This window comes from Danio rerio, chromosome 15, assembly GCF_049306965.1.
Source record: "Danio rerio strain Tuebingen ecotype United States chromosome 15, GRCz12tu, whole genome shotgun sequence".
NCBI lineage: Eukaryota > Metazoa > Chordata > Actinopteri > Cypriniformes > Danionidae > Danio > Danio rerio.
The window spans coordinates 44,667,501-44,695,239 of NC_133190.1; the positions used below are offsets into that span (position 1 = coordinate 44,667,501).

The window sequence follows — 27,739 nt, forward strand, 5'->3', positions numbered from 1 at the left end:
ACATATAAAATGAAACTTCTGAACCGAGCCTGATAGAAAATGCTCATTTACAAGAAAAGAGGTCTGATGAATTTAGAGGGTTTTAGAAATTTGTCCTTGAACTACAAGGGCAAAAACATAAAATAAATAAATAAAAAAATCGTTTATTTATCGTAATAGAGTTAAAATGTTTAGTTAATCAAGATTTTGATTTTAGGCCAAATCGCCCAGCCCTTGAAGGAAATTTTCACAGAATTTCCTATAATATTTTTTGTTCTGGAGAAAGTCTTATTGTACTTGTTTTATTTCGGCCAGAATAAAATCAGTTTATAATTTCTAAATTATTTTAAGGTCAAAATTATTAGCCCCCTTAAGCAAGATTTTTCTCAATTGTCTACAAAACAAACCATGGTTATACAGTGACTTGCCTTATTACCCTAACTTACCTAATTAACCCAGTTAAGCCTTTAAATGTCACTAAGCTGAATACTAGTATCTTGCAAAATATCTTGTCAAATATTGTTTACTGTCATCATGGTAAAATCAGTTATTAAAAATGAATTATTAAAACTGTTAAGTTTAGAAATGTGATGAAAAAAAATATTCTTTCCATTAAACAGAAATTAGGGAAAAATATACAGGAGGGCTAATAATTCAGAAATATGTTCAATCTGACAGTATTTGAATATTAGAGATTGAACTAGGCACATGTGACATTGTATCTTCTCACAAAACTCAAAGTCGAACAACATTGTAAACATTGGGCTCCGAACATGAATAACATAATTTATTCAAAGAGAAATCAACCAGGATGATTGACACCCAGCCAATGCTCTTGTCCTATAGAGGAAGTGCGTTAAATAAAGCTCGACCAGACGCATTGTCGGCCATCTTTGTTGGACTGGCCTTTCTGCTGACCTTGAGGCGACTTTGACTGACAGCTCCTCCAGAGGGCCTGAGGAGCACAGCTGACCTTTGACACCGCCCCCTTCGCAGTCAGAGTTTCCCAGCCCCGCCCCCTCTCCACCCACCCCATTAGAATGCAAATGAGGTGTTCGTTGACTTCTGGCTGTTTGTGTGTGCCAACATGTGTGTTTACGTTTGACAGTGAACTCTAAGTGACAATGATCTTTATAAACACAAAGTAAGAATTATTAGCCCCTAATAGCTGATTTCGTTTATCTTTGCCATGATGACAGTACATAATATTTCACTATATTTTTTTCAAGATACTAGTATTCAGCTAAAAGTGACATTTAAAGGCTTAACTAGGCTAATTAAGCAAGTTAGGATAATTAGGCAAGTCATTATATAACAGTGATTTGTTCTGTAGACAATCGAAAAAAAAATTTGCTTTAGGGAGGCTAATAATTTTGACCTTAAAATGTTTTTTAAAAAAATTAAAAGCTGCTTTTATTCTAGCCGAAATAAAACAAATAAGACTTTCTCCAAAAGAAAAAATATTATCAGACATACAGTGAAAATTTCCTTGCTTAAATAAAAAGCTTGCGCTTGAAAGAAGATAATAACTGTATCGAAATGCTGTTGAATCATTGATGAGAGATACTGAGAGGCCCGGCTATCCCACACCACCCCTATTTACATATTTAGATTCACTTCATACTCATTTACATTATGCAAATGAGGCATTCAACTCCATTAGCTCTGCTGTAACAATGCAGGAGGCTTAAGACAGCTTTATAGTTTCACTGGGACATTTATGAGCTAAAATTAAATTAAATGTTGACAGTGCTGACTGATAGCAACCTGTTGAGATATTGTCTTCAACCTTTTTAATTTAATACGGAAACATAAATTAATGATTAAGATGCCACCTGCTGCTTAAACATTCAATTTCTATCAGCATGTACAGTTGAAAGGAAAAGTAAAATACAGTATATGGTGTGTGTATACATCTGTACTGTATTTACTGTACATCTATCTATCTATCTATCTATCTATCTATCTATCTATCTATCTATCTATCTATCTATCTATCTATCTATCTATCTGACCATCCATCCATCCATATCTGACTATCCATCCATCCATCCATCCATCCATCCATCTTATCTATATATCTGTCTATCTAGCAATCCATACATCCGTCACTCCATCTAAAAATCTGTCAATCCATCTATCTGTCCATCCATCCTTCCATCCATATATCTGACTATCCATCCATCTATCTTATCTATCTATATATCTCTGTCTATCTAGCAATCCATCCATCCAGCCATTTAGCAATCCATCCTTCCAACCATCCAATTATCCATCTATCCATCATCCATCTTTTTGTCTATCCATCCATACATCCATCTGTCACTCCATCTATATATCAGTCAATCCATAAATACATCCATCCATCCATCCCTGTCTATCCATCCATTCATCTTATCTATCTATCTATATATTTATCTGTCTTTCTAGCAATCCGTCCATCCATCAGTCTATCTAGCAATCTATCCACCAATCCATCCATCCATCCATCATCCATCTTTCTGTCTATCCATCCATCCTTCCATCTATATTTCTATCCATCCATCCATCCATCTATATATCTGTCAATCCATCTATATATTGATCTTTCTATCCATATACATGTCTATCCATCCATCCATCCATCCATCCATCCGACTATCCATACATCTATATGTCTACTATCCATCCATCCATCTACATGTCTAACTGTTCGTCTATCCGTCTATCTGTCCATTCATTCATCCATCCGTCAATCCATATATACTGGTCAATCCATCTATCTACTGATCTGTCTATCCATCTATCTGTCCATTCATATATCTGACTATCCATCCATCTATACACCTGACTATCCATCCATCCATCCATCCATCCATCCATCCATCCATCCATCCATCAATGAATATAGACATTGTATTTTAAAGCATTTTAACAATTATAATCATTAAGATATGAGTGTGGCCAGCTAACATCTTTGGAAACAGACAATACATTTTAAAAATAAAAAGTTATAATAAAAGTAATAATACAAATAAAACTGAAGAATAACCTTCACACACCACAAAACCTCAGCTAAAAGTAATTCATTTCTTACGATTCTGTTGATTTTTCCTTTTATGTTTTCATGTTATTTATTACTTTGCCTCAAACACATTTATTAGGGTGTACTTATCTTTCCACTGTGATCTTACGTTATTTTGTTCGCAATTACAGTATTGGGTTTGGTGCTGACTAATCTAATGCATATACACAAATATCTTACTGAATAGCATCCCATAAAAAATATGAATTTAAAAGAGAGAGGGGGGAGTATTAAAAGATTAGTTATTAAAAGGGGTGTACTCATTTATGCTGAACACTGTTTGTAAAAGTAAATAAATAAATGTTGATATATGTACACACACATAAATCTTTACAAAATGACTACTATTAAAACACTTATATCAATGATCACAATTTAACCCAGAAATATACAATTTTTGAACATCTTAAAACATTTTGTGCTGTTTGTTATAACAGGAATCTTACGAAATAAACTACGTAAAATTTTACTCATCACTTTCTAGTGTTTTTTTTCCTCCATAAACATGCTAAATACATTGCGTGGAGTGTAGATTTCTCTTTCTCTCACACACAGTCAGCAGCAGTTGCGTCTGTAGGTTAGAGATATAGGGTGACACTCGAACCCCCAAACACATTTAGGTCTGACGACGTGATTAATGAGTCAGCTGTGCTTTTTAGCTCGCATTAACCCTTCCGAGCGACCCACTCCATCTGGAGATCACAAGATCACTCTCTCTCTCTCTTTCTCTCTCTCTGTGTGTGTGCGTATGTGCCTATCACACAGCAGTTTTTGTCAAGACATGCTCAGCAAGCAAACACACAGATACGCTGGACATGCATACATAAACACACACGACCATTAGCACATCAAAAGGAAAACTACAAGCTCCATCAGCAGCCTGTTTCTTCAGGGCCTTCTTAATATCCAGATTTCTGACTGGGCAGCGCTCTGCGCTCTAATTCTTGAAAGCAGGCTGTTATAGCGTGAAATGACTCTTCGGAGGATTTTTCATGAACTAAGAGAATTTATCAGCCACGCTGCAAAAAAAAGAGACGTTTTTAAGGCATAAATACAGATTAAGTATGTTTTGAAAATGCCATTTCCATTTTTGGAGACACTTTATTATGATTATTATGAACTGCACACTATGAATCATTTATTAGGCATCAGCAAATTGTTCGTTTGTCATTTCTAAGCATTAACGATGCATTTAATTATTAGTTGAACTTTTAATTAAACTTAATGTAACGCTTTGAAATGATGGTCCATTAGTTAATGTATTTACTTACACAAACAAACAATTGGAAGTACATTTATTGCAGTATAAATTCATCTTTGTTATTGTTATTTAAAGGTGCCCTATAATGAAAATATGGGTATATCAACTGGCATAGTAGAATAATAAGCGATCGGTAAATGGAAATGGACATACCATGAGCCTCAGACACCACTATTTACTCGTTATCATGTAAATTCTGTGAGTGTAAAACCCCAATGGACAACAAGTCAATAAGAGGACAAAACAAACTGTCATGAAACTCACAGGCCATGCCCTTTGTATTTGCATGTATGTCTACTTTAGGTCGTTCATCCGGACCTGACGAGCTCATCAAGAGAACACACACTCATGTGTGGCTCTGAGATCATATGCATGCCTCAGGCTGCATTTGATCAGCAACAATGTTTTTTAGTGAGAAAACAATGATAGTTTCCCTCCCTTTGTAGTTTTATAGCTTGTATTTAACTTACTAAGTATGTGGGAGTTTTATTTAGAAAACGCAACTGCAGATTGTTTACTGTGCAATACATAGCAACCAGACATGTGCGTCAGGATGCAAAATGTAAGATTTACAGTTTATACATTTATTCAGCCAAACTCCAAAGAGGCATGAGGTATGTTTAATCGTATCTTTTGTTAATTTATCCTGTTTATTGTGAAATATAAAGAATGTTTCAACAAACACGTGTAGACTGCTGAATCATGTCAAATCCCTCAGCTCAACTGTCATATGTTCATGCAGATGATATTAAGTATTAGCTGTTCTTTGACATTATAGCTTAAAAATACAACACAATACATCTCTATCGCTCTCTTTTGTCAAGCTTAACTATAATTTAGCCTTTATCCACATCTCATTAGCCAAATAGGTTAGCGTTACTCTGATCGGATTTATATTTGTCCGTCTTCGAGTTTGATAAAACTGTACAGGTTCATTTGAGTATCCTGGAATGAATATGTTTTGTTCTGAATCACTCAATCATTCATTCTCTTTTTTCTGTATATACAACAGAGCCTTTAATTATTATTTATAATGGATTTACAAAGCATAAATAGTCCTAACTTAAGATGAGCTCCCAAAACAGTAGCAATTTGCGTCAATAAAGCATTTATTGTTATATAGAGTAGCAATAGTATTACTTTATGCCTGAAAATAGGATGTATACATGTTCATTTGTTCAATAGTATTAATTATTTACTCATTCTGAATGATCCTAAAAATGACAAAGTACTCATAAATTACTGGATTGTAAATAATTTAACACTTAAAGAATAATCATATCGGTGTTAATAAAGTTAAAATAAAGTTTAAAATAATGTAATGTTTGTAAACATGACAGACATTAAACGACAACCAGCAAAACACAAATAAAACGGCATCCTATCAATGCACTCACTTGTTTCCATTCACTCCTTCAAGTGGACTATATTAGTGGACTAATGTTAGCTATTAGTTACAAGTTATTAGTAACTAATAAAGTTATGGTAACTAATGACATTAACTTCTGTAAATTGATTGTAATGCAATAATGTGCACCTTTCGTAAAGCTGCTTTGAAACAATAATTATTGTGAATAGCGCTATACAAATACACTTGAATTGAATTGAAAAATGTAGAGAATAGTGAATGAGTGGTAGTGATTTCAGATACAGCATCAGACTTACATTTAGTGACGACGCCCTCCAGGTGAATGATGTTGGGATGGTCAAACTGGCCAATCACACTTGCCTCACTCAGGAAGTCCAGCCTCTGCTGCTCCGTAAACCCCGCCTTCAGCGTCTTTATAGCCACACAGATCTCTCTCTTTCCTGGCAGCTTCAGACGGCCACTGCACACCTCGCCAAACTCACCTGTTCACACACCAAACACACTTTTACATGCATATTTTCACTTATTTATGCTTTTGAATTGCATTGTAGGACATTGGTCTTTCCTACGAAAGCTTTTGATGTTGAAAAGTTTGAAATTTTGATTTTTATTGACATTTTAATTAGTTTGAAGTGATATATTGTGTGAGTTGGTGTTGTAAATTACGGTACAAAAACCTAGTAAAAACCTGGCAGTACATTTTCTGTTATTTTACAAACTAAATAGACAGGACAATGCAAGTTAATTTATATAGCACATTTCATACACAGGCGACGCAGTGGCGCAGTAGGTTGTGCTGTCGCCTCACAGTAAGAAGGTCGCTGATTCGAGCCTTGGCTGGGTCGGTTGGTGTTTCTGTGTGGAGTTTGCATGTTCTACCTGCGTTCGTATGGATTTCCTCTGGGTGCTCCGGTTTCCCCCACAGTCCAAAGACATGCTGTACAGGTGAATTGGGTAGGCTGAAATTGTCCGTAGTGCATGTGTGTGAATGAGTGTGTATGGATGTTTCCCAGTGATGGGTTGCAGCTGGAAGGGCATCCACTGTGTAAAACATATGCTGGATAAGTTGGCGGTTTATTCCACTGTGGCGACCCCAGATTATTAAAGGGACTAAGCCGCAAAAGAAAATGAATGAATGAAATTCATACACAGTGGCAATTCAAAGTGCTTTACATAAACAGGAATAAATAAATAAATAAATAAATAAATAAATAGAAACAAACAAATAATATAAAAAACAGATGAAAACAGCAAACTTCCCCACTCTGGTAATCACCCCTCCTCTGTGGACTTTTTCAGTACCTATTAATCTATTAGATGTCTCCAACGGATTAAATTTTTCATCTAAAATCTAAACGTTAAGCTTTACAGCTCTAGTTGCGTGCCCCGCAATTTCAACTTTCTTCTGGAAGTAAATCACACGGCCCCTAATTTCTACCTCCTCCCTGGAGTAGATCACTTTAGATTGCTTTAGCTAGCCAAACATAATAAAAGGTCTTGATCTCAGCCAGATGCCAATATATAGAAAACTTGGATCTCTATATATTATTTTTTTAACAACATCTCGTCACAAACTACTAAAACGTCAATAAAAGTCACTCTGTAAAACTGCCGAGTTGAATTTTTCAACATCATAAATGGACAGAGGAGAGATCAACATCCAACAATGCAATTCACCATCGTAAATAAACATATTTGTCTTATGTTAATTAACAAATATTTTTTACAGTGTATTTGTAAATGTTTGTTGAAGACATTATGGTTGGCTTTGAAAGAGCTTAGTCTGAAAGTTAAAAGATGTTTTTAAGTTTGAAAGTGTTTTATAACTCTTTAGATTTGGAGGCAGATGGCAGATACATTAGTCAATAAATATTTAGTCATGCCCAAAATTATTCATACTACAGGTTACTTTTATTCAACCAGCAAGTTTTTGACTGGAACTTGCTGGAAAGGTTTCTCCCAAAAGATAATAAGACTATGTACAGGATTCATAGCAGAAAAAAAAATTTCTTAGCATTATTTACATTTTAACAAAAACTTTAAGTCAGAATTTGCCAGGGGTATTAAAACATTTGGGCTTCACTGTAAATATATATACATTTTCCTCATTGATGAAAGTTAAAAGACGCTTTAAAGTTTGAAAGTTTGCATTTATTTTAAGTATAGATGTACCGATATGGGATTTTTAACCGATAAGTTTTTGAATTTGGAGGCCGATAGCAGATATATTAGCCAAAAAAATGTACCCCTGGCAAATTGTGACTTAAAGTTTTAAACCAGAAATTAATAGAAAGGCTTCTTCGAAAACATAATAAGAAGATGTACAAAAAAAAAAAAAAAATCCTCAGCTTTTATTGACATTTGAAAAAAAAACTTTAAAAAAGAATTTGCCAGGGCTATGAATAATTTTGGGCTTGAGTGTAAATATATTTATTTTCCTCATTGTTAAAAGTTAAAAGATGTTTAAATGTTTAAAACTGATAGGGAATTGGGGACCGATACCGATAACTCTTAAAAACTTGTAAAACTTGTAAAAACAGTGGCACATTACACATTAAGTAAACTGCTGATTAAACTTTAAAACCTTATCTTTAGAAAAGTTTGAACAATGGATCTCTGAACTTTATTAAATCAACTAGACAAAATTTACTGCATGATAATAAACGAACGGAGGAATGAGCACACGAATGAGCGAACAAACAAGCGAACGAACGAGCGAATAAACGAACGAGCAAATGAGCAAATAAATAAAGCAACCGATTCACTAAACATTAGCCAGAATCAAAAATCAAAACCAGTAAAATAAAAAAGTGGTGGGCAGCAAGCAAGTGAAGTGGTTTAACCAGTTGAAAAATACATAATTAATAGGCTTAAAAATATCTGCCTAATTTTGTTATCAAAATGAAAATAATAACATTAAAAATGCCATTTGTTGGCCGATATCAATATGGACACTAATATATCATGCATTCTTAGTTTTAAGTTTAAAGCAGATTTATTTTACAATTTAGTCCTAGGTGGTTGCTTAGTTGCTGAAATGTGGTTGCTAGGATTTTCTTAGGATTAGCAAGATAGTTGCTAGAGTGTTGTAAAGCAATCACTAAGGTAACCTGGCTGGTTGCTAGGGTGTATATATGCATTAGCTATAACACTGTAAAAACATAAACAGGTCAGTGACGTACCGATGCCGATCACCTTCTCGATCTTGATGCAGGACGTATTGATCTCCTTCGCAAACTCTCTGATGGCCTGGTTGGGATCTTCATAGGTGAAAGGGTCTACGTATATTCTCACCCCTGATGGCACATTAATAGAGGCTATTAAAAATACAAAATGTTATTTTTGGTTCCAGAACTAATGAAAGGTGTATGTTTACCTTGCTGCACGTTTTTATCCTCGCCCTGCTTAGTTTTACTGTATTTGCTCCTCCTGAGAAGAAAATACACATCATATTTTAGAATGAATCATTTAATTTGTACATCACAGTGATATTTTAGTATAATTTATACGCTATTATAGCATTTATATAATATAAAGCTTTGATTTTTTTTTACTTTTTAGTTTTTAATTTAATTTAAGCATCTGTTTTGTAATGTATCTGTTGTTAAGAGCATAATACAATAATTAGAATAAAAAAAAAACATTATTTTAAAAAATCACTCTATCATTCACAATAACACTTCTCTCATCACAGAAAAACAAGCATCTGACTGATCACCTTTTAGTGAAGATGAAGGTGATAATGAGGATGAGCAGCAGAACCACCACACATCCAGCTACCAGAAGCAGCAGCACTGCAGAGCTCATGACTCCTCCAACAACAGGAGCTGCCACTGACAGAACACAAACATTGCATTCATACACTCGCAGAGAGCAAAAAAAAAAAACTGCAGGAAGAATTTAATAAGAGTTTCCACAGGAATGCCACAAGAAAGATCAGTTTTTTTCTTAGTGCAAAAGACCTTTAACAGTTTAAACGACCTGTTGTTTTGACAGAGAACACACGAAACACAGATTTAGAATTAGAACTAATTCTAATGCTAAAAGAATAACATTTTTAAATGCCAAGAGCTGTTATTTAAAGGGACAGTTCACACAAAAAATTAGTTTTCTTAGCCTTGACTTGTTCCATATGAGTGTGGGTTTGTTTGTTCTTTTGAACACAAAAAAAGATATTTTGAAGAATGTTAGAAACCTGTAACCATTGACTTTAATAGTGGGAAAAACAAATACTATGGAAGTCAATAGTTTCCAACAATTTTTAAGACATCATCTTATGTTCATCTTCATCAACATAACAAAACACTAGTTTGGAATAAGTCAAGGATGACTGAATATTAGTTTGAGTGAACTATCCTTTTAATGAATAAATACATGCACTACCCATTTCATAATGAAGCACAGAGCTGTTCGTTTACAAAAGTAGAACACATGATTAAATGTTTTAGGGTCTCAGAATGATTTAGTTTGGAAGTATATGCACTACAAAGTTATTTCTGCATCTGCTTCGAGATTGACTATATTATAACACACATTTCAAAGGAAAAATGAAGATAAAATAATAAATTATCATTATTATACATTGTATATTTTTAAATATATAAATAAATTACATAATTATTTGTTTATTCATTCATACATTCATTCATTCATTCATTTTCGGCTTAGTCCCTTTGTTCATCAGTGGTCACCACAGTGAAATGAACTGGCAAATTATCCAGCACTTATTTTATGCAGCGGATACCCTTCCAGCTGCAACCCAGTACTGGGAAACACCCACACACACATATTTATAATAATTATAATAATATTAATATATCATTATTATTATTATTATACTAATAATTATTATATATTAATAATAACAATATGTGATATTAAATAATATTAACAACAACAACATTATTACTAACAGCTGTTGTTATTATTAATATTATCATTATTATTATTATTAGCTTTATTTGTTGTAATTTGGTTTTCTTATTATCACACATAACCATTTCTATATTTTTCCCAAGGTTTTTTTTTTTATTTAAATCAAGCTTGTAAAACGTCACATATTTCCTATTATTTTATTCCACAATTCCAGTGACTATCAACAATATATATATGTACATATATATATATATATATATATATATATATATATATATATATATATATATATATATATATATATATATATTAGGGGTGTAACGATTTATCGTTGTACGATTTATTGCGATGCAAAAATGTCTCGATATGCATCGTGGCGTTATGACAATTTGATTACGATATGACGTCCGTTTTCTCTTATTAGTTGAGCTGTTTGCACGTGAGCTACGTTCCACCTGCTGTCGCACGTGAGTTCAGATTGCAGCAGCAGTAATGTTAGCAGACCAAGACGAGTGAAGTTACAATAGAGGATGGCCCATCCTCTCAAAATCAGACGTCTGGCAACATTTCGGTTGTCCAGTCATTGCTTTAGACTCGTCCGCTTTTTGACACGCATACTGGGTCAAACATCCTAAGTTTTAAAGTCTTCACAGTGATTTACATACTTTGCACAGCGACATGGATACCTCCTAATGGTGTTGAAAGAGTCACATACTGTATTTATAAGGTACAATTCACCCTAAAATATCATTCTGTCTTCATATAATGATGTATTGGCCGCCGCAAAATCACACAAGACGTGAGCTGTTACTACAGAGGGCGGATGATAGACGCGCGCGTATGGCAAGCCGTTTTAGCATTTAAACCTTTGATCTGACTATCCATAAATATATTTAGAGATATCTCTAATTATATTTTAACTAGTCATAATTATATTTCGACTAGTCAAAATATAATTAGAGATATCTCTAAATGAATTTAATTAAATATGAATCAAATATATTTATGGATAGTCAGAACAAAGGTTTAAATGCTAAAACGGCTTGCCATACGCGCGCGTCTGCTTCAGTGAACAGAACCTGCAGGTTGTGACTAATAAAGTAGTAAACAACATTCAGTTTGTGGAACAGAGTGATCTTTCCAGGAGCCGCGTGGGAAGTATGAACAGCAGTGGAAATGAAACCGAAAACGTACACATTATTTAAACAATCATATCGCATTTTAGAGTTATGAATACGACGAGCATTAACCCTTTTGAGTACAGAGGTACACAAAAATGCACGTCAACATGATACACTTGATAGCGCCAACATCAGCGACGCCGAAGAAATAGTAAACCTGCCTAAGCTGCTGAAAAGAGCCACGACTGTCCTGTGTAATGAAACGACGGCCACCCTGTCACTCATCATGCCCAACATGAAGACAGCCATCCATAAAAACCTCTCAGACAGATACACATAAGTTCAGGATTATCTTATAGAACTGCTGATTACCTGGAAATGTGGATTTTTTTTGCACACAGAAAAAACACAAGTGACCAAGCAAAGCCTTAAGCTCTTACTGTTAAATTCAATTGAATAGAAAGCTTTTTTTTTTTTTTTGCACTTTTACTTATATTGTTCCTTAATTTTGTTTCTGTCATTTCAATAATATTTTTAAAGAAGTTTTTTAATTGTTTTATTTTCCAGAGACAGGCCTGTTTAATTTATTTTCCTAAAGAAGGTTCAGTTTAACAAGTTGAAACAAAAGAAAAACATAAAAAATTGTTTACTTGGTAAAATTTGCATTTCAGTTAAATTTTCAATTTTTATTCCAAATATTGTGATACATATCGAATCGAGAACATTATATCGTGATACACATCGTATCGTGAGCTGAGTGTATCGTTACACCCCTAATAATATATATATATATATATATATATATATATATATATATATATATATATATATATATATATATATATATATATATATATATATGTGTGTGTGTGTGTGTGTGTGTGTATATGTATATATATATATTTTTTTATTATTATTATTATTATTATTATTTTTTTTTTATTATATATGGAATGTTTTTGTATTCATGTTTACTATACATGTATCCAATTTTACATTTACTTTTATTAGAGCTGAACAATGTTGTTTGAGCATCGATATCTGTTTCACAAATAATTATTTTTACCATGGTGACCATTTAATTTTACATTTGATGGTTCAATTTCTGTACTTAAATACGGTTACACTCCACAGAAAACCAAAAGCACCGTTTTATTTTTATAAATTTTTATTTTATGTTGAAATTTTATTTTTGCTCTGTCGCATTTGTTTGCAATTTATGATATATTATGCAGATATGTTGCACAGAAAGACTTGATCCTCACTGTTGATCTAAATTAATGAAATCCTTCCTTATAGAGCTGTTAAAATCATCCCATGAAATTATATCACAGAAAAAAAAAATATCGCAACGTCAGATTTTTCCAATATCGTGCAGCCCTAACGTCTGTACATTTAGCAGATGCACACAACCTTAGCATTGCCACACCATTCAGTATTATTTCTGCAACAGAAAGCTCATTGACTGAACTCTCACCAGTGTTGGTGCTGAACTCAAAGGGTGCACTGAAATCTCCATATCCTGCTGCGGTGCGAGCGCGTACGTGAAACACGTATGAGGTCAGCGGGGTCAGATCCTTAATATCAGCATTTCGAGAAGTCGTCTTCACAATACGATAACTCCGCTCATTCTGATCCTGAAATACAACAGAGTCCGGAAGACAAGAGGAAGGTAAGAAGTCAAAGGAGACGTCTGATGGGCTATTTTAACTCCAATAAAAAACTCTCTTCCTGTTTATTCAGACAGTCAATGTGCACAAAGGAGTTTTTAAATAGCGACACTGCATATGAACAGGGTAAAATATTTATATATTACAATCTTGAGCCTACAATGTAAAAAAAAAATGCTGGCTTCCATACAATTCCTTCATGTTGCCCCAACACAAACCGTTTAAGTTAACTGAGATGTTATTAAAATATGAAAAAAAATAAATAAATAAATAAATAAGATATATATATATAAGATATATATGTGTGTAGATTAGATTCAACTTTATGGTCATTACACATGTACAAGTACAATGTATCGAAATGCAGTTTAGGTCTAACCAGCAGTGCAATAGCAGCTAATGCAGGATACAGGAATAAGTTATAAAGTGCAGTTATAGAAAAACTATGGTGATATTTACAGATGGATGTACTATGAACATTATATACAGGTTGTATAAGCTATGAGCAGATTTACAATATATGAATATATGTGCAGGTTTCTATTAATAATCAGTTGTATGCAGATAAATAAACATGATTACAAGTGTATATGTTACAATATATGAATATATTGTATGAATACATATATATTTCGGCTTTTCCTTTGTTTTTTTTGCACTTCACTCTCGCGTTTGTTTCTGAACGGATTGGATATTGGAAGCACATCAATAATCACACGCACCTTATAAGAATATATATATAAAAAAATATATATATACACATATATTTTAAGTGCTGCTGAAGTAAATATTTATGCAGGAGAATTTTATCTTTTATTTCTATTCTAATATTTACATTTTTATTTTAATATTTTACTTTTAAACTGCATTTAAAAAATATACAACAAAAGGGTACCAAAAGGCGGAGCAAGACGCGCAGCTGAACACTATTGGTTTACAGAGATACGTCACTCGCAGATGCAGGAGAACGAAGACAATGGAAGTACCACTTATTTATTTATTTTTTTGTTTACTTTATTTATAGAAGTTTTTATAAAGACATAACACCCAACAGTGTACATCATGTATTTATGTTAACAAAATTATCTCAGTGTTATTACCTGATACTAACTAGAACAAGCACCAAAACACGGAAGGGCTACTTTTAAAAACACAGCCGAGACATTACACTGTTATAATATCTACATATGGCGAGGCAGTGGCGCAGTAGGTAGTGCTAGCAAGAAGGTCGGTGGGTCGCTGGTTCGAACCTCGGCTCAGTTGGCGTTTCTGTGTGGAGTTTGCATGTACTCCGTGTCTTCGCGTGGGTTTCGTCCGGGTGCTCCGGTTTCCCCACAGTCCAAAGACATGCGGTACAGGTGAATTGGGTAGGCTAAATTGTCCGTAGTGTATGAGTGTGTGTGTGAATGTGTGTATGGATGTTTCCCAGAGATGGGTTGCGGCTTGAAGGGCATCCACTGCGTAAAAACTTGCTGAATAAGTTGGCGGTTCATTCCGCTGTGGCGACCCCGGATTAATAAAGGGACTAAGCCGACAAGAAAATGAATGAATGAATGAATATCTACGTATAATAATGAGCTATGGTTGACCAGAGCAAACCTTGTCGTCTTCCACAAAGCCAAGAAGAACAAAATCTGCTGAGTCCTGTTGTTGTTTCACGAGCCTGGTCTAAAAGTGCGAGCGGTTTCATGTTCTCCAGAGAGAATTTAAAATAATGTCTATATTTGAAATAACAAACTTCTTGAGCTTATAAGGTGCGTGTGATTATTGATGTGCTTCCAATATCCAATCCTTTCAGAAACAAACGCGAGAGTGAAACGCAACAATACAAAGGAAAAGCCGAAAAATAAAACAGCAGCAAATGAATCTTTCTGCAACCTAAAACATAAACAACTGACGTTTTACTATTATCATTTTACATTTTACAGTCATCGTATTTAGACTTTTATGAATTCAGAATGAGGGAATTACTTTTTAACAGAGGTTACATGTGCTGGTGAAGATTAAAGACACATATGAGAGGTTTGTGGGCTATGTTTTGTGTTGTTTTTGAATCCAAATAAAAAAACTAAATGTAGGCTGTGTATGTTTTTTTTTGTAATTGGTAACATATCAGAGACTGCAAGGGTCTGTGATTGTTTATACATATTGCATTTATTTATTTATTTATTTATTTATTTATTTATTTATTTATTTATTTATTTATTTATTTATGTCATGTAATTGCAGACGTTACAGTAGGCTATCTGCTGTTATAATCAAATCATGTTCATTAAAAGGTTAATAATGAACATTTATACACAAGTATTTATGTGTATGAAGCATTTGTTTTGTGAAAAGTGCTTCTCATATGATATGTGAACAATCTGTATGGCCGTACGACATTTACTCAAATAAAAAAGACATCGTCTGAAACTTTCTGTCATACACTATGCCCACCAAAAGAGTACCCTTTTGGTAGTGGAAACGCAAGCTTGATAAAGATGACCAGCACCGACCCGTACCGTACTGTACCTCTCAGTGGAAATGGGCCATTAAAGGTCCCGTGAAGTGTGTTGAAATGCGCATTTTTATTAGATGTTTGACACAATACGAAGCAAGAGTGGGACTAGGTCTAGCTCCTCCCCTTTTTATAACGTTTTGCTTTATCACTGCTCTGCCAGTAAGAGTGGTTAAGCTCAAGTGCATCAAATGAGAAGCATCTTGAAGGGGGCGGGGCATATCAAGTACTAGAGAGCATTTGATTGGTCAGATTTGATGAGAAACGGAAGTATGAGGTGACGTGAATAAAACTTTTGATCCATTTTAGGCAGAAGTGACAAACTGTACGCTTTACATGTTTTTATCAGTTTTATATCTTCTAAATGTGAATTGTGCCACTGTTTTGGAGAGCACTCTAGTTAGAATAGATATCCTAAAAACTAACAATACTGATACAACCATCTAAAAGAACTTTCTTTTTAATTTAATATGATCTTGTTTAAGTGACAGTGTGCCCCAAATCATAACCCTGTCATCTTCAGAGTGTCCCTTTAAAATCCCCCATCATTCACCTTCTCGTAGTATTTGACCTCATACTCCAGAATGACGCCGTTGGGTTTTTCGGGCTGGTCCCAGAACAGAGCGAGCGTGTGCCGCGTGATGTCCTTACTCTGAACAGACATGACCATAGACGGAGCTGAAAACACAAAAGCAACAGTTCACATATTAAATAAAAGCTTGGTGTTTACTAAATCTGTACCTAAGTCAGAATTTGCTGACACATCTGTCTTTCTTTTATCACATCACAAACAAACAGAGAGAGAGGATAAACCCAGAGGACACGGAGAGCCGTTTCTCCTTCTAGGACTGTGGATTTGGAGTTAAGACCGCTATTGTCTGTTTGCTTGTTTTTTTTTTGTTTCTCCCTGAAGCTGTTTTTGTTGAGGGTGAGAAAGTCAAACAGACAGAATCAGACACAACAAAGATGTGTGTTGTCGTCTTCTCTGCTTTTTCAAAGACACATCTCACAAAAAGGGGAGGGGGAAATTCAGCAAAAGAAAAGTGAAAACACATTTGAGGGATGAAAAGGGAGAGGAAAATATTTCCATGTATTAGTTTCTTCTACTAAACAGAACAATTCTAGATGTGAAAACCAAGCTCAGTTATTTCCCTTGAATTCAGTCTTTTGCTAAAGTTGTTTCCATCTAAGGATGCAATGATTTTAGATTTTGGTATAACGATTTTGGTCTGAGGAATAATCACAGTTTCATGGTTATCACGATTATTATGCCTTCATTAATATTAAAACACTACTAGTTTAGAAAATCACATGAAAACTCCATATATTTTAAAGTGTTATTTATTGCTGGTCAGTAGCCAATTAATACAGCACAAAATAATGATAATAAAAAACAAACAATAGTCCATTTCTCTTTGGAATTAATAAGTGAAAAAACGTTTTAACAGCTTTTAAACACAAGTAACAATTTTACAGTGAAAATAAATGACAGAACAATGAATGAATGAACAAATAAATGCAGTTTACAGAAACCAGAAGTTTACATGCACTCTAAAAAAAGGAACATAACCATTTAAAAAAAAAGTCTGATGGTAAATCATATTAAATGTTTACTATTTTGGGTCAGTCAGGATTAACTTAATGATTTACACTTGCTAAATGCCAGAATAATGAGAGAAATCTTTTTCTTTTTTAGAGATTTTTTTTATTGATTTCCAGACAGTAAAAAAAAGTTTACATACTTTTCTTTGGTAATTTTTTTTTAGTTTAGTACAATAGTTTGAGGGAATTTTAACCCATTCCTCCTGAATGAATTGGTTTAACAGAGTCAGATTTGTTAGCTATCTTGCTCGCACAAGCTTTTTCAACTCTGCCCACAAATTTTCTATAGGATTGAGTTCAGGGCTTTGAGATGGCCACTCTAAAACATTCACTCTGTTGTCCTTAAATCACATGCTATTAAGCATAACAGAAACAAATTTGATAATCCTAACTTACCTAAAATGTTAACTTACATTAACATTTTAATAACCTTTAGTCATGCCGACCCCTCATCCTGGAATACTCTTCAGTCTGAATTAAAGATATCTGAGCTCATCCCAATGACATCGTTTCGCTCTATCCTTTTTAACAAACAACAACAGTCCATTTCTCAATGTATGTGTTTTTAATATATTGAAATGTGGGAAAGCTGGAAAACTGAATTGTATTTTTGTATTATATCCATTTTATATTTACTACTAATATTATTACATTTTTATTTTTTATTTATTTTTATTTTTTATATAAATTGTGTGTTGCAGACCTCTTGGCCAGGTCACCCTTGTAAATGAGATCTTGATCTCAATGGGTTTTTATCTGGTTAAATAAAGAAACATATATACATATGACTTTTTCTTTTTAATGGTAATGTTCTCCCTGTGTTGGCGTGGGTTTCGTCCGGGTGCTCCGGTTACCCCCACTGTCCAAACACATGCGCTATAGGTTAATTGAATAAGCATGCTGTCAATTGTATAAACTGAATTGGCCGTGGTGTGTCAGTGTGAATGAGTGTGCTTGGATGCTTTCCAGTACTGGGTTGCAGCTGGAAGAGTATCCGCTTTATAGGCCATATAAGTTATAAAAATATATCACTTTTACTAATAATAAGTACTATAATTACTACTTTTATATTGCATGTGGGCAGCACGGTGGCTCAGTGGTTAGCACTGTTGCTTTACAGCAAGAAGGTCGCTGGTTTGAGTCCCGGCTGGGTCAGTTGGCATTTCTGTTGAGTTTGCATGTTCTCCCCGAGTTAGCGTTTCCCCCACATTCCAGACAAATGCCCTATAGGTGAAATGAACTAACAAAATTAGCCATAATGCATGTGTGAATGAGTGTATGGGTGTTTCCCAGAACTGAGTTGCATAACAAAGAATACAAGAGGGTGAATAATTTCAACTTTAACTGTATGTGTGTGTGTGTGTGTGTGTGTGTGTGTGTGTATAACTTAGAAACTCGTCTCCAGTTTTAACAGCAGCAGTTCACCGGCGGCCCTCACAGATCCGTCTTCCTCTGCCAGACCCCTCAGACTAAACGTGATTTAGGGCCGTCCCCCAGGGGCCCGAGAGACGACCCCCTCCAGCCGAAAACACAGGGGTCACGGGCCCCTTCACCCAGCTAACACACTCATCTCTAACACACATCCATCACGCCGTCTGCTCTGACAGATATGGGCTGTAATGGAGGTTTGGGTATGTGTGTGTCTGCCGTAGATTACATAAAAGGAAAGATGAGAATCTGCGTTCATTTATCACCAAACTGATTGAGGGGCATCGCATTATGCGGTTCATTTGGTAACGGCTTTAGTGCATGGTGGAATATCTTTTTGTGCTGCTCCTGTGAAATGGCTCTGTGAGAACTGTCAAATAGTATTGTTTTCAAGGGTTTTTTAATGTCAATGAATATGCAGATTTGTGTGAATATGCAAAATCTAATATAATGGACAGATCTCACTTTTAAATCTAATTGGATGTGTTGTAAAATAAAATAATATTAAATAAAAAATAAATAAATAAAATATAAATAATAATAAAATAAAATAAATTGTTTGCTAATGTTTTTTAACATATTGAATACAATATTTGTAATTGTAATATTATATTAATGCAATTTTGATTTTGAAAGTGCATTTTAAACTATAACACACAGTAAAAATGGTATAATCGAATGTGTTAAAATAAAATAAAATAAATACAAATCAAATTAAATGAAAACAAATCATAAAAAAGTAAAATTAAATAAAGGTTTACATTTATGTTTTTAATATATTAAATAAAATATTTGTAATTGTAAATAATATTATAATAAAATTTTAATAATATTGTAATAATATGCTAATGCAATTTCAGTTTTAAAAATGCATTCTAAACTAATACACACAAACGCAGTAAAATTGTATAATCTGACTGGATGTGTTAATAAATTAATAAAATAAAATGTTTGCTTTTACGTTTTTAATATATTGAATGAAAAATGTGTAATTGCAATAATATATTAATGCAATTTTGATTTAGAAAATGCATTTAAAACAAATGTATTCCAAACACACACACACACACACACACACACACACACACACACACACACACACACACACACACACACACACACACACACACACACACACACACACACACACGCATGCACAGTAAAAATTGTATAATCTGATTGGATGTATTAAAATAAAATAAAAAATATTAAATAAAATAAAGGTTTACTTTCGCTTCTCTTTTTATGTATTAAATAAAACACTTGTCATTGTAATAATAAATTAATGGGGTTTTGATTTTGAAAATGCATTCCAAACAAAAACACACGCACGCACGCACAGTAAAAATTGGATAATCCGATTAGATGTTTAAATAAAATACAATAAAAAAAAGAAATAAAATGAAATAATAAATAAACAAATAAATCCATTTTTACAAAATCTATTAAATGGACAGATCTAATCAAATAAAATAAATAAATGTTTAAAATGACGTTGTTTGCTTTTACTTTTTTAATATATTAAAACAAAATATTTGTAATTGTAATAATATATTAATTTTGAAAATGCATTCCAAACTAACACACACACAAATGCACACGCACGCACACACACAATATTCACAATCTATTAAATGGATAAATCTGCCTATGCAATCAAAATAAAATAAAATAAAATAAAATACAAATTAATAAATTAAATTTAATAAAGGTTTACTTTTATTTTTTAACATATTAAATAAAACATTTATAATTATAATAATACATTAATGCAATTTTGATTTTAAAAGCACATTTCAAACAAACACACACACAATATTCAAAATCTATTAAATGGACAGATCTCGCTCTAAAACCCAATTGGTGTTAAAATAATAAAATTACATAAAAATAAATAATAATTAAAAAAAATAATAGGGGGACACACTCAGTGGTCAGCACTGTTGCCTCAAAGCAAGAAAGTTGCTGGTTTGAGTCCCGGCTCAGCCAGTTGGCATTTCTGTGTGGAGCTTGCATGTTCTCCCCGTGTTGGCGTGGGTTTCCTCAGGGTGCTCCGGTTTTCTCCACAGTCTAAACTCATGTTCTATAGGTGAATTGAATAAACTAAAATGGCCGTAGTGCATGTGTGAGAATGAGCGGGTATGGGTGTATCCCAGTGTAAAACATATGCTGGATCAGTTGTCCACTGTGGCGACCCCTAATGAATAAAGGGACTAAGCCAAAGGAAAATCAATAAATGAATGAATGAAAATTATAAAAAGTAATTAAAACTCTTCGAATCCAAAGACCAAAGGTTTTCTTTTACTATGTTTATATATTAAATACATTTTTTTAATTTTAATAATATATTAAATAATATATTAATTTAATAATTAATGTAATGTAATTTCGAAAATGAATTCCAAACAAATATATACACACACACAGTAAAATTGTATAACTAATAAGACATGAGAACAGGTTTTTATGGTAACTTAATCATGTTTCAACTTGATCAATTTAATAAAAAATTATTAAAATGTCTTAAAGTTATACAAGATTTGACTTGATCTTTTTAGTTAATTCAATGTAAATTAAGTTTAAATGGCTGGTTAAATTAATTTGACAACTTAAAAAAACAAAGCATTTTTTCATATTGTTTTTACAGTTAAAGCAACTATAATATTCACTTAATCAATAACAGCAAATCTGTTGAATAAAAAAAAATACAGCAGACAAGTTATCCATGTCTTTATTGTTCAAATTCATATTTCACCAATTAAATAATAATATTTTTGAATTTTTTAAATTGATTCAATGCAACAACAAAAAAAAAATCTCAATAGCAGTTTAAAATAAATACAAGAAATGTTGGATTCTTAATATACTGCTGATGCCTATGTTTAATAAATGCAGTGCGTTACAATAACTTGACCACAGTTTTATACACTAGTATTTCCCGTTCCCTTCTGAAAGCTCTTTATCTGGCTCACCATATTTACTCTGACAGCTTATATTGTGTTTTATCCATGAGTACTAACCATTATATCAGTAGCATCTTGATAATTATTCTAAATATACACACAGACCCACACAAATCACCCCCCAGCACACGTCTAAGTAGGACTCAAGTATTCAAGTCCTCTGTTCTACATCCAAAGGCACGTCAATGCATGACAAAACCCCACCCTGCCCACTACGCCCTACACCCTACACCCTAAACTCCACACTGCCGTCCCGCAGGCTGATTTACAGGCTTGAGCTGTCAGGGAAATTTCCGGATCTCCAGCGAACGCTCTATTCTGATGGAAACCCAAGACGGCATCAAGAGCACAGGCCGCAGATCACACGTCCGCAATTATACACACAGACACACACACCGGCAGGAATTAAAATAGTGTATTTGACGCGCTACATGTGTGTGTGTGTGTGTAATGGAGCAGAAAGGTCACACAGAAGTTCTCTGTAGGTGTTTAGGTGAGTGAAATGTAACCTCATGGCATGCTTTAACTGAGGATTAGGTGAGAAATTCTTGTATGATACTGTGCAAAGGTTTTGAATAATGATGCTTTTTCCAATGTACAGTGGCTGCCAGTTTATAACGATCACTACCGCCGTGTGTGCCGCAGCCACAGGACTGTAACAAAAGTTTGTGACAATGCTGCCAGGGGGCACAAAGGGACGGGATGTGAACAAACAGAAATATACAGTAGCTGTAAATACCCTGCAACTTGTAAATGAAGATGAAACAATGAAACAAAGCATTATAATTCCTTCATAAATCACTTAAAACTTATTAACAAGCTTAATTATCAGTGACCATGTTTACATGGACATCAGAAATCAAATTATTTGCCTTAATCTGAACAGGACAATAATATGATTGAGGTGTTTACATGAGTTGCTCTTTGAATGTTCCTGTCATGTTCCCGATTCACATGTTGTAGCACATAGATCGGTTACCCGCTTTGTGTCACCACTCTATCCACATTTCCTCCGGAGTTTCATGTAACTTCTGGTCTTTCATTTTTAATTTGCTGACTTTAAATGCAGTTTGGCACTTTCACTTTCATTCAGTAACATTTCACGCATGTCCCCATGACAAACAAGATATTGGATACGAGTATGAACTGCTGGAAGGGTGTTGTTTTAATAGAGTTTGATACAGTTCAATTCAATTCAATTCAGCTTTATTTGTATAGCGCTTTTACAATGTAGATTGTGTCAAAGCAGCTTCACATAAATGGTCATAGTAACTGGAACAGTGTGGTTCAGGTTTTAGTGTTTAAGTTCAGTTCAGTTTAGTTTAGCTCAGTTCAGTGTGATTTAATCATTACTGAGAGTTCAAACACTGAAGAGCCAATTCATCGATGCCCACAAATTACAGCACACCGTGTGGGGAAAAACCCTCCGCATTTCACGATGCAGGTGTCTGTGGTCCTTCCCTGACATGGTAGGTGCAGAGAATAGTGTCAAACAACCGTGTGTGTACAGATTATCCTGTCGCAAAATGTGGTGAAAACCCTACACGACGGTAATAGTTTGATTGCGGTGTTTACATGTCTGTACTGCTCTTCAATAATACGATTAAATCAGCATACTCTACATGTCTTTATCTGATTTCTGTTTAGTTCGATTATGACCTTAACCGGATTAATCAAAAATCAATGCTTACATGTTAAGACTCTTAATCAGAGTATTGTCTTAATCACATTAAAATCTGATTATTGGTGTTCATGTGAACTTATTGTAATCTTAAGTGAAATGAGGATTAATTTTGTAAATTAAAACTAAAGAAATAAAGGACAACTAAAATGAAAATAAAAAATAAATAAAAATAATAAATAAAACTAAATTAATTAATTAATTAATTGGGTTTTAGCATTAAGTTTAATGCCTTTGGTTGCATTTTTTTGTGATGTATTGTTGACATGCTGTTAATACAGGATAATGCATTTTTATATATGGATTGTTGGCGTGCTCTAAAGTTGACAAATAGCTACAAGATATGAAAAAAAAATATTGTAAAAGAAATTTGTGGGCACCTTACATTGACAATTATTTTTATTTGGTTTATTATTGATATGTTAAAGAGTTTATTTGTTATTTGGTTCCATATGAAATTTTGAAATTAAATGTTATTTTATGTTACAGAACCCACTGTCTGAGTAATGCAAATATACATATAATAAAGACTTTTGTCTGTGGTATATTTTTTACAGCAAATAATTGCAAAATAAAGCCGCAAATATTAAGAACAGCTGCAGCAAAATCAGTCAATATAGGCTGCAAAAATCTGAAAAAAGTCTTGTGAAATCCTGGAGGGACTGGTTATAGTCCCGATCGGTTAAGAAAACCCTATAGGACTATTTATACACTATAAACAATTTTAGCAAAAATCCAAATACCTAAAAAATTCAGATGCACATTTGTTTTGTCTCGAGTTTGTGACACCTCTGATATGAGACACTAAAATCTGCGATGAACCATTGTGGAGTTATTTTTGATCTCTTCAGCGACACCAACAGGCTAATCCTTTGTGACATTATAGATGAGGTGAAAACTAAAATCCCATCTCAATTTCAAGTGTCTATGACTTCATATTAAGTCTGTTTGATCACTTTCAAGGCAGAATGATCTCTGAAAATCCTAACAATTACTGTATTATCAGGTTTCAGCGCTGCATACTTGACCCCCTAATTAAATTTACTCTAAATTTCTGCTTGACAGTGTGTGTGTGTGTGTGTGTGTGTGTGTGTTACAAGCGAACATAATGCTTGATGAAACTTGAGCATGTTTAAACACTAACCGGGGCCTAACTCTTGTACAGAAAATAATACCTTTAAACTGGAAAACTTCCGATCCTCCATGTTTCAAAGTGAGGATGGGTGAATTGACAAATTATTCAGCTCGAGTTGAAACTCTCTTTGGAACTAAAATCTCAACACCAATTTCAAACAGTTTGACAACTTGAACAATTGAACATACTCTAAAAAATTATAACAAAAATAATTGCTTTGATTGGTAAATATCCCCCATTTTTTATTTATTCACTTTATTTATTTGTATTTTCTGATTTATTGGTGCTATGTTTATAGCACTTGATTTCCTTTGTACTGCTTTTGTATTTAAAAAAGACAAAAAGCTTAAAATGTTTGAACCAGAAGTTGCAACCATTTTTTCCGTATTGTGATGCAGAGAAACAAAAAATTAAATGAGAAAACAGTGGTCGTGGTTTGATTTTTTACTGCAAGCTGATTGGATGTAATAAAAAAGCTTTTTGTTTTGCACAAAACAAAACAAAACAAAAAACAAAACAAACAAATAAAACAAAACAAAACACAAAACAGAACAAACATAAAATAAATTTAGAAACAAAAGACAGGACAAAACAAAAACTAAAAACAAAAATAAACGAAAATAAAACTAAACAAAATAAAACAAAGCAAAACAAAACGAGACAAAACAAGACAAGACAAAACTACAACTACAACTACATGCATACAAGCTTAAAGTATGCATGAACCGGAAGTTGCCACCTATTTTTTATTTATTTTTTTTGTATTGTGATGCAGAGAAACAAAAAAATGAAATGAGAAAACACTGGCCGTGGCTTGTTTTTTCTACTGCAAGCTGATTGAATGTAGTACAGAAGGCATTTTTTTGCACACAAAACAAAAACTAAACTAAAACTAAAACAAAACTACATAAAAAATGAAAATAAAACAAAACAAAAACTAAGGCAAAAAATAAAAACAAAACAACAAAACAAAAAACAAAACTAAAGCAAAATAACATAAAAACAAACAAAACAAAACAAAAATAACATCAAAATAAAACAAAATACAACACAACAAAAACAAACATAAAATAAATTTAAAAAAACAAAAGACAAAACAAAAACATAACAAAACAAAAAACACAAAACAAAACAAACTGAAGCAAAACAAGACAAAACACTAAAACAAACAAAACAAAATGCAAAACTAAAATAAAATGAAACAAAATAAACCTGAGCAAAACAAGACAAGACAAAACAAAAAACAATCCAAAACAAAACACCAAAACAAACCAAAACACAACACTAAAACAAAACAAAAAACAAAACAAAACAAGACAAGACAAAACAAAACTAAACTAAAACAAAAATAACATGAAAATAAAACAAAACACAACAAAAACAAACATAAAATAAATAAAAAAACAAAAGACAAACAAAAACATAAAACAAAACAAAAAACACAAAACAAAACAAACTGAAGCAAAACAAGACAAAACACTCAAAACAAACAAGACACAAAACTAAAAGAAAACCGAAACAAAATAAACGGAAGAAAAACAAGACAAAACAAAAAACAATCCAAAACAAAATACCAAAAAACAAAACAAGACAACAAAAAAAACGCAAAACACAAAAAGACACTCACCGGCCTGGTTGGTGGTGAGAGTGACAGACACGGCCTGCTCCGGGCTGGGGTTGTGTTTGGACACCCCGTTGATGGCCCAGATCTGGAAGGTGTAGTTGGTGTGGGCCTGCAGCTGGTGAACGGACACCCGCGTGGAGCGCAGACTGAGCCGCTGCGGAGAGTATCGCACGTCATCTCCGCACGGCGAGCATCTCTGCGTGTCCCGCACACATTGCTTACACACCACATTATAGGTGAGATCCTGACGACCTCCGGAGGACAGAGGAGGACTCCAATCCAATAACACCGACGTCTCGTTCACATTGGAGATCAGATTGTGTGGAGCAGACGGAGGACCTGTGATCAACACAAAGAGAGACGGAACAAAAACTTCTTTTATAAGCAAAAATCATGTTCATAAGGCAATTTATTCATTTATTTGAATAGCTATTGGATGGTTTTCTGGGGAGCCTAACATTATTCAGGTACAGAAATTGAACGATCGAAATAAAAAAAAAATTCTAGATCAAGAAAAAAATATTGTTTTGTATTAAAATTCAGATGAAAATTAAGTTTTTTCCTTGAGCAAAATTATCTGCCAGTGAGGTAAATTAATATTAAACAAACTTGTGTTACAATGTTTGTCTTGTCTTATCTGTTTCTTTCTGTTTTGCTTAGAAGACATCTAATTGGCCACTTCCAGCTTGCTTGTTCCTGATTGGCCTACAGTGTTTTAAAAAGCCATGACGTTACTTCATTTGCAGCCATCTTGTTTTTGGTCACTTGCTTTGTGTTTGTTGAAACTTTTGTATGTGGTATAGTGCAGAGTTTTTGGTAGTGGTGGGCAAAGCGAGGCTTCATGAAACACTGAAGCAGTCGAAGCAAATGTGTCGAAGCTTTAAAACATTTCGAAACCCCACTCTACGATGACACCTAGTGTTCCTCTGGAATAGCTTCAGCAAAGAACATTTTAGCAAATTAAGCAATTAAACCCCACTTTATAGCATTGCACCTTTAAGTGATTTAGTGGAGCGGTTAGGGTTCTTGACTACCATGCGGGGATAGTGGGTTCGAATCCGAGCTGATACAGTTATTTTGAAATGTTTTAATATCAGTTTGAAATGCTTTGTTCTTGTATTGTTTTGTTTCAACATTGGTCTGACATCGGAATAAACACTTTGTGAATAAATATGTCTTGTTTTGGTTGTAAAACAGGGTTATTACTAGGGCAGAAGTTAACAATAATTATTTATATTATTCATTAAATTTCCCATTGTATTTTATTAACGTCTACCCAAAACCTAAACCCATCACTGTACTGTAAAAAATATCAATTATTTTTGTTACATAAATTATGCTAAATTGATGGCGTATCAGCAGCTGTATCCTATCTAGACTACACCATAAAACAGTAACATTATTAAAATACATAAAATCATGATTGTGGAGTATTTGTACAAGTTAGAACTCGAACCCAAAAGTAAT

General features: G+C 33.5%; 1 protein-coding gene across 3 annotated transcripts in view; it reads right to left on the bottom strand.

The window, feature by feature from the left end:
- epha4l (eph receptor A4, like) overlaps window positions 1-27,739 on the bottom strand; it is a 92,245-nt gene that overhangs the window by 16,180 nt on the left and 48,326 nt on the right. For 2 of the 3 annotated variants that reach the window (XR_012391051.1, XM_682606.7), the window contains exons 5-11: window positions 26,276-26,611; window positions 16,393-16,517; window positions 13,147-13,306; window positions 9,392-9,506; window positions 9,050-9,102; window positions 8,856-8,969; window positions 5,970-6,155 (exon numbers count right to left, since the gene is read on the bottom strand). Coding sequence is in view for 1 of the 3 variants with exons in the window: in XM_682606.7 (XP_687698.2) it covers window positions 5,970-6,155; window positions 8,856-8,969; window positions 9,050-9,102; window positions 9,392-9,506; window positions 13,147-13,306; window positions 16,393-16,517; window positions 26,276-26,611 (1,089 nt within the window). In the remaining 2 variants the exon portion in view is untranslated. Of the gene's footprint in view, window positions 1-5,969; window positions 6,156-8,855; window positions 8,970-9,049; window positions 9,103-9,391; window positions 9,507-13,146; window positions 13,307-16,392; window positions 16,518-25,079; window positions 25,808-25,893; window positions 26,612-27,739 lie in introns of those variants that run through there. The other variant, XR_012391052.1, reaches the window with a different exon arrangement.